The sequence below is a fragment of the Salmo salar genome, chromosome ssa04 (assembly GCF_905237065.1).
Source record: "Salmo salar chromosome ssa04, Ssal_v3.1, whole genome shotgun sequence".
NCBI lineage: Eukaryota > Metazoa > Chordata > Actinopteri > Salmoniformes > Salmonidae > Salmo > Salmo salar.
The window spans coordinates 27,835,836-27,845,090 of record NC_059445.1 but is presented as its reverse complement, the minus strand read 5'-3'; the positions used below and the strand labels follow the sequence as shown (position 1 = coordinate 27,845,090).

General features: G+C 41.2%; 1 protein-coding gene across 1 annotated transcript; it reads right to left on the bottom strand.

Moving 5' to 3' along the window:
* Positions 1-6,625: 6,625 nt before the first annotated feature.
* On the bottom strand, positions 6,626-8,877 carry LOC106602751 (zinc finger protein RFP). The gene is made up of 2 exons (XM_014195590.2): positions 8,691-8,877; positions 6,626-8,475 (listed from the first exon to the last, which is right to left on the bottom strand). The coding sequence occupies exon 2, from the start codon at positions 8,471-8,473 to the stop codon at positions 6,839-6,841; it is 1,635 nt and encodes a 544-aa protein (XP_014051065.1). The 5' UTR covers positions 8,474-8,475; positions 8,691-8,877; the 3' UTR covers positions 6,626-6,838.
* Between the last annotated feature and the right edge of the window lie 378 nt (positions 8,878-9,255).

Sequence of the window (9,255 nt, the reverse complement as noted above, 5' to 3'; positions counted from 1 at the left end):
AACTACAAAGATCTGAAAGAGTTGGACAAGTGAAAAATGTTTTACATTAAGAAGAGGTGAAGAGGGCAGAAGATTTCACACACACACGGACGCACACACACACAGTTTCTTTCATAAAAGCTTTTTTTCTCTTGCGGTAATAAGACAGAGAAGTGTGTTGTATGTTGTCTGTATTATTCAACATAGTCATTTGCCAAACAGTAATATTTGCAAACTATAGATTTGATCAATGTCACTGATTTAACAACAACACAATTATTAAATGTCTCCTACTTAGATATAAAGGCCTTTCACCTCAGAAAATGGATGCACAGTCACAGGAATGTAACAATCATTCATGTCATTACAACCTCATTGTGATTATTTATGTCCATATCTGGTGTCATGATCACTCTCAACAACTTTATCTGGAACAACGTCCATAACTGAAGTCAACACTGTCAACAACACCCTATCATGTCACACGGTTAGATAACAAGAGGGTGGTTCCATGGAGACTCGGGTGTTTTCTACAGGACACAGGAGGCTACTCTACCTGACACAGGGACACTGAGAAGCAGGGAGGGAGTATGAGCATTAGCTCTACAGTGGACACATCATGTCTGCCCCCAAATGCTGGGTAGAGGGGCTCAGTGATTGTGGTCTGGAATGTGTACAGATGGGCCATTGTATTATGGCCTAATAATCTTCATGTTACCGTCTAGTTTTGCCTATAAAAGTACCACTCCAGGACTAGTCTTAAAGCTACATGTTTTTTTAATATGAGCCCTGACCTCAGTATTTCCAGGTTCCCCAGTCCAGCAGAGAGCAGCACCACTCCTGAATCTTGCAGGTCAATGTTACTCAGACCCAGTTCTGAAGTGAGATCTGAGACCAAATCCTCTCAAGACTACTCTGTAAGTATACAGCAAGCCTACAAAGACAAAGAAAGCACCATTTAATATAATAATCATAACATTTCACATAGGGCAGATCTGCGGCATAATTTATACTGTATTCAGTAAGGAGTTTAATTATTACACAGCGCAATACACGTGGTCAATTCAATGAAATTAGGAGTTCCTGTCTATCTGAAATGTTATGGTAAGTTTGCTCTCAGCGGTGCATGTGTCAATATGAGGACAAATGATTGGTGAACATGAGGCAACACAAAGTGTCAACAAGTTGGGTAGTTTTTAATCTTGTATGTCTGTATCTACATGGCTGTAAATGCCCAGTGAATACAATAGTTGTGGTTTTGATATTATACATACTGTACCTGTTGTACACAGAGTCTTATATGTTCTTTCCTTTTAGACAGTAATCAGGGTATTAACATTTTAATGTGATGTATGCATTCATAGGGCTACATATGTGTATCTGTAAGCTTATGAGTGCCCACTGCCCAGTAAAATAATTGTAACAGAAAATAATAACAATGAACGTTTCTCAAAATGCATACTACCGTGCTCTGAGCATGCAAATTGGAGCACGGGAGGGAGTATGAGTCCAAATCGAAGTATGCAAAATAGAGCACAGAGGGCAGTTTTCGAATGCGTACTCCGTTTGTACACACCAGTCTATATATATTTTTTATTTTACCTTTATTTAACTAGGCAAGTCTGTTAAGAACAAATTCTTATTTTCAATGACAGCCTAGGAACAGTGGGTTAACTGCCTTGTTCAGGGGCAGAACTACAGATTTGTACCTTGTCAGCTCGGGGATTTGATCTTGCAACCTTTCGGTTACTAGTCCAACACTCTAACCACTAGGCTACACTGCCACCCATGTAAGGTCCCACAGTTGAAAGTGCATGTCAGAGCAAAAACCAAGCCATGAGGTTGAAGGAATTGTCTGTAAAGCTCTGAGACAGGATTGTGTCGAAGGCACAGATCTGGGGAAGGGTACCAAAAAATGTCTGCAGCATTGAAGTTCCCCAAGAACACAGTAGCCTCCATCACTTGGAACCACCAAGACTCGTCCTAGAGCTGGCCGCTCCGCCAAACTGAGCAATCGCAGGAGAAGGGCCTTGGTCAGGGAGGTGACCAAGAACCCGATGTTCACTCTGACAGTGCTCTAGAGTTCCTCTGTGGAGATGGGAGAACCTTCCAGAAGGACAACCATCTCTGCAGCACTCCATCAATCAGGCCTTTATGGTAGAGTGGGCAGACGGAAGTAAAAGGCACATGACAGACCGCTTGGATTTTGCCAAAAGGCACATAAAAACTCGCAGACCATGAGAAACAAGATTCTCTCGTGTGATGAAATCAAGATTGAACTCTTTGGCCTGAATGCCAAACGCCATGCCTGGAGGAAACCTTGCACCATCCCTACGGTGAAGCATGGTGGTGGCAGTATCATGCTGTGGGGATGTTTGTCAGCGGCAGGGACTGGGAGACTAGTCAGGAATTAGGCAAAGATGAACAGAACAAAGTACAGAGAGATCCTTGAGGAAAACCTGCTCCAGAGCGCTCAGGACCTCAGACTGGGGCGAAGGTTGGCCTTCCAACAGTGCAACGACCCTAAGCACATAGCCAAGACAACGCACACGTCCGGACTTGAACCCGATCGAACATCTTGGGAGAGACCTGAAAATAGCTGTGCAGCAACGCTCCCCATCCAACCTGACAGAGCTTGAGAGGATCTGCAGAGAATAATGGAAGAAACTCCCCAAATCCAGGTGTGCCAAGCTTGTAGTGTCATACCCAAGAAGACTCGAGGCTGTAATTGCTGCCGAAGGTGCTTCAGCAGAGTACTGAGTAAAGTGTCTGAATACTTATGTAAATTTATTTTTTTGATAAACTAGCAAACATTTCTAAAAACCTGTTTTTGCTTTGTCATTATATGGTATATTGTGTAGATTGATGAGGGAAAAAACTATTTAATACATTTTAGAATAAGGCTGTAACGTATCAAAATGTGGAAAAAGTCAAGGGGTCTGAATACTTTCCGAAGGCAATGTACTGTATGTGTCCTTTGGTTTCCATGGTCTTGTCGATTATTGTTACTATGTCCATTGGTGCGTGTGAGTACCTGTGCTGCGTGCTTTGGGCTTTCATGCCCTTGTGGATTAAGCAGATGATGGTCTCATCCCATGTGATAAGAATTGTGCGCTTGTGTTATTTATTCGAGGTACTCCTCACTCTTTTGTTTGGCTTTCAACCCTTTGTTTTTGTTACGTGTTTGTTTGGTCTTTGTTCCCGTGCCTTTACACAGCACGCCGTAATTTGGAGTATAATAAAAAAAACTATTACGCATTCCTGAGCCTGTCTCCCGAATCTCTTCATACCTACGGGACAATGAAGATGTTCCAGCCTCCGAGCAGAAGCTAACTACTCTTCTCCTACAGCTTTTTGTCTTGTTACTTTGGGATCTATTGTCATTCTGTGTTCATCTGTTTGTCTGTCTGCGCAAACTGCAGAGATCAGAACGTTGGCGTTGAAATAGTCAACCATCACCCACAAAAATAGCTAATAGGAGTCTAAAAAGCAAATCTAGGAGCTGCATATGCAATTGTGTTTGTTGAAGTGAATTTGTACAGCTTGTAACAAACAACGATCACTATTAGACAAGAACATTGAAATGTCTGGGATGAAAATGAATGATTTGAACCTGTTCTGTTCTTCTCAGATGACATTCGTCAGAATGCTGGATAAATTCAGAGGGACAATTTCATTTCAAAAGGGTACAATCTGTGACAATTTAATACTTCTTCAAATGTAATGTGACAGCCAAGTGTGCTATTATCAAACGAGCGGCTTAGTTTCTGAAGAAAGAAAGCAATTACATAAAGGCTTCAATAAAAAGTCATATTATCGAAAATTGTCTCAATGTTGGTTGGCGGATGCCATTTTTATTGTATGGACTGTACTATCCTCTTGTTTGTTTACCAATAGACCAAAATAAATTAGCGAGAAATCACACTCACACAATGTGGTCAGAAATGACAGATGCTGTTTCTTGAACAAAGTCTGCACAGGTACTGTAGGTTCACTCTGTCTCAAAAGCCCTGTGTCGGAACACTTAGCCCCATATATGGCTCCATTTGAGTGGTCCGCCACTGAGTTTCCTTAAAAGAGTGTGTACATGCACTGGGTTTTGTAAAGGTCAGTGTGTTTCATGGGGTAGTATAGGAGGAAAGGGAACAATATGACGACCACATGACAAGTCTCCTGTAGATCTGGAGGAAGAAAGGGGAAGTGGGCAGTGGTAAGAAAGGGGAAGTGGCAGTGGTAACAGGGGACACAGATTGTCAAACAAGGCTGACAGAGGAGAGTGCAAAAGCTGTGTTTTTTAACACACACACACACACACACACACACACACACACACACACACACACACACACACACACACACACACACACACACACACACACACACACACACACACACACACACACACAAAGATAAAGGAGATATCTAAATGATTTGGTTTCTTCAGGGTCATGTGATAAAAGTAGACTCTCTGATCAGGCATTAGAAGGAAACACAAGAGGATTTGCTTGTATATTCCAGACATCCAGGACTTTTACACAGCTTTCATTTTCATGCCTGTACTTATGCCCCAAACATAGTGTCATATTTATAGCCATAAACCATGCCAGTTTTAAAATACCGTTGTTACACATCACCAAAACTAGACCGATTTCTATATTAACCACCCTTGTGCTATAATGTTGCTAAAATTAATAGTTAGGAACTTAATCACACTTAAGTTGCAATTCCTTTAACCAGTATAATTAATTGACTTAAATGCCATTTTTGGAGCCAAAGATATCCTGAAATAAGGGTTTCCCCCATTCCACTGAAATTATTGAAATTCTCACAGCATCTAAGTAAAAATATAATATATGCCACTTAGCAGACATTTTTATCCAAAAGCAACCATACATTTTACGTATGGGTTGGTCAAACATACTACCCTGGTGTTACAAGCACCATGCTCTACCAACTGAGCTACAAAGGACCATTGAAGCTCTTCCCTTTTCTGTGGTAAAACTTTCTATTAAAGAGTCAATCTGCGAATGCAAGTCAATTTTTAATTTTTTATATTAATGTTACAGTATATAACCAGGGACTCTTGAAAAATATAACTTACGAATGCTTCATGAGCTTAGTGCAACTGTCATACCCCATCAGAACCTAAAATAGAAGCTTTTTAACTCCAATGTTTACAAACAATATCATTGTAAACAAACACTGTATAGCCACAAAACATGGTTAAAACTATACATTTGATCTCATTGCATCCATAGCTCCATGAATTTGAGAGAGGTTACATTTCCACTCATATGTTCACCAAATCAGTGGCCGCTTTGTTATTGTTTGAACTACAGAAGGCCACTTTAAGTGAAACGCCAGATAGTCTTTAGACTCTAATGTGACTCTGGTTCACATTTGGAACTGGAGTTCCAAGTCTAGAAAAAACATATGGCGCTGTTGCTTATCTCTTGTAGATACAGGTCTTGTAGATTATGGCAGAATAGGAAGATAGGAGGATAACGGCATGTGAGTAACTAGGACATCATGTTCCTGCATTCAAATAGTGAAGCACAGTGAAGGAAAAGGTTGCTGTTCCATCACGCCACATCAGCAGGCGAGCACATTGTCATATATACATTTTTCCATGGTTTGTTTAAAGGGACACTTCATCACTTTTTAACCTCATTACCTCCAGTACCAAACCAGTGGCTACCTATTTATATACAGTCTATAGTTCAAGTTTTATTTGTCACTGCACAAGTACAGTGAAATGCTTAACTTGTAAGTCCTACCCAACAGTGCAGTATTCAATATCCAAAAAGTATAACTAATAAGAAAAAAGAAATAAAAAAAACACGAGAAAAAAGAAATAAGAAAGGAAGCCATAGTATATACAGGGTCAGTACCAGCACCAAATGTACAATGTGCATGGGATACTGGAGTATTGAGGTAGATATGTACATGTAGGTAAAGATTAGGAGAACGTGACTGGTAGCAGGATAAATAATAATAATAATAATAATAATAATAGTAAATAGTATGGCAGCAGCATAAGTGGTGGGTGGGTGTGTGCATGGTGGTGAGTGGGTGTGTGCATGGTGGTGAGTGGGTGTATGTAAGTGTGTGTGTGTGTGTGTGTGTGTGTGTGTGTGTGTGTGTGTGTGTGTGTGTGTGTGTGTGTGTGTGTGTGTGTGTGTGTGTGTGTGTGTGTGTGTGTGTGTGTGTGTGTGTGTGTGTGTGTTAAATCAAATCAAATTTTATTTACCACATACACGTATTTAGCAGATGTTATTGCAGGTGCAGTGAAATGCTTGTGTGTCCCTCCAAAACCAGTTCAAAGGCTAAGAATGTGCTTCGCTTTATCAGATTCAATGTCAATGAAGGGAATGTCAATGAAGGGAAAAGGGGATACCTAGTCAGTTGCACAACTGAATGCATTCAACCGAAATGTGTCTTCCTCATTTAACACAACCCCTTTGAATCAGAGAGGTGTTGGGGGCTGCCTTAATCGACGTCCACTTCATCGGAGCCCGGGGAGCAGTTGTTGTTGGGGGTTAACTGCCTTGCTCAAGGGAAGTTCAGCATTAGAGATAAAGCATATGAATAATTAAAAAAAACAACTTATTTTCAATTACTTATTATTTCATTCCAGGTGATAATATTAATTTTCAGCAAATGCTATTATTTATTATTTATATTAAGATGTACACAGTTTCCATTTTCATTTGATAATGCAATTTCAGAGGACTTCCATGGACATTCTAATCATATGACATGTCAACCTGACTAAATATATTTGTCAATATATTTATACATGTAATGATTTGTAGATATAAATTGGAAATGACTTGTTTTGGAAAACTCCATTGTTTAATCAGTCTGTATGGTTGACAGGAGAGATGATGAGAGGGGCTAGGTTTTTACCAACAGCATTATTGCAGGGGCTGAATAATGGATATAGTTTCTCAGTAAAGGTGCAGCCAGTGAAAGAGTAGATATAAGACCTGGCCTCCACATCATAAAAAGAGACCTGACCCTCCACATAGTCCACAAACACCCCCACCTTCTGGGGCTTCTCTTTCAGGGACAGGAGGAAAGGGGGGTAGGTACCGGCTTTGTACACATTTCCATCCCTTAGCAACACAGTCCAGAGTCCATCCTCAGGGCTCAGTGAGATATTCCTCTTCCTGTCTATGGACTCTCTGGCCACTCCTAAAGTCCACTTAGTCTTCCCCTTAACCGTCACCTCATAGTAAAATCTCCCTGAGGAGAAGCAATCCTTTCCAAGGACAATGGCAAAACGATCAAACCTTTTTGGATTGTCAGGTAGATTCCGTAGTGTTTCTCCACATCTCACTTGTTTCCCATCCTCAGACAGGATGAGATCGGGATGTGCTGTGTCAGGGTCCAGAGTCACATCCACTGCATACTGCTGAATCCGCTTCAGTTTGACTTCAGGCAACAGCTTCTCCATCTCTTTATTCAGCATTTCCTCCAGCTGAGACACAGCTGTCCTCACAGTCCCTACACACAGATCACTGTGAACACTGATCTCAGACCAGTCCTTGGTGGATGGAGGGGTGCACACTAGAGAAGTGAAGCTCTGGAGAAGTTGGAGGTGGTCCTCGGTGTGAGAGAGCTGCTCCAGCTCAGTGCTTCTCCTCTTCAGCTCAGTGATTTCATGCTCCAGCTCTTTAATGAGCCCTTCAGCCTTCCTCTCTGCTGCTTTCTGCTTCTTCTCAATCACCTCAATGACCTCAACCTGGCTTTTCTCAATGGATCGAACCAGAGCAGTGAATACCTGCATGCTGTCTGCTATCTCTCTCTTTGCATCTCTCTTCCTGAGCTCTACTGAGTGTTTGATCTCCTTTAGCTTCTGCAGTCGCTCTTGGATCATCTGCTGCAACTCTGCCTCAGTTTTCCCCAGCTGAGCCTTCCTCTCTCCACACTCTTCATCTATAGGGACAGTGTCATGAGTCTTGTGGTCTGCCTCAGTGCAGAACTGACACACACACGTCTGGTCAGTCCTACAGAACAGCTCCAGGACTCTGTCATGCTTCTTACAGATCCTGTCTTCCAGGTTCTCCACGGGGTCGATCAGTTTGTGTCTTTTTAAGGGTGGGGCTATCTGATGAGGCTCCAGGTGAGTCTCACAGTAAGAGGCCAGACACACCAGGCAGGACTTCAGGGCCTTGAGCTTCGTCCCAGTGCAGACATCACAGGTCACTTTTCCGGGATTGGCAGGGCAATCATCTTTACCTTCGTCTGTCATCCTTTTAAAATGATCTACAACCTCTCTGAACGTTGTGTTGACACGAAGCTCTGGTCGTGTGTAGAATGTCTCCTTACACAGTGGACATTGACACAGGTCATTGCTATCCCAGTACTTTGTGACACAGGCAATGCAGAAGTTGTGTCCACATGAAGTGGATACTGGCTCAGTGAACACATCCAGGCAGATAGAGCACAGGAACTGCTCTTCAGACAGGAGACTGCTGGAGGAAGTCATATCTAGACAGAGAAATTGAAACTGTAAATCATTTCCTGGAATGAGTCAGCTCTCGATAGTTTTGTGCCATCAGCTTGAATAAAGTTGTGATAAAAGTCAGTATAAACTTGCTAAATTACCAAAGTGAGGTAAACATAGGTACTGTAGATTACAAAACAGGAAACTACAGTAGAATGAACACAGTTAAAATAATCGGTACTTGTAAATCTCAACTCACCTGTCTGTGTGTGCTTGTGAGGGTGTGGGTACGTTCTCTGATTTTGTCTGTAGTTTAAACAGTATTATCAAAAAAATAAAGACACATTTCTAAAGAGTTTGACATAGTTTGCTCATGTGCGCCACATACAGTCCAATACATCTATCAACTTTAGCTGACATGCTCCTCCCCACCCAGTACTTCTATGTACAGCATGTGGTCTGGAACAAAATTAACCCTTTGCCCGGCTGATCTCTCTCTCCATTCTCTTCATTCATTCATACAATGTTTTACCATTTCAAATCAAACAAGGAGAGAATAGTTTCCATTTTCACTAATCTTGGAAGAAATGTATTAATAATTAATATAACTTATGAAATATATAACTATTAATTATGAATGAAGTGTGATTTAGGGATGTTAAACAAAGGCTAATTGCAGAGGTATGGAAGGTTTTCCAAAGACATCAACAACAGAATTCTAATTCCACTTGAGGATGAACAAATATATTAAAGTGGCAATGTACATTTCTTACCTTCATAGCTAATTATCTAATGTTCCTGTAGCCAATTTTCAACATTTATTT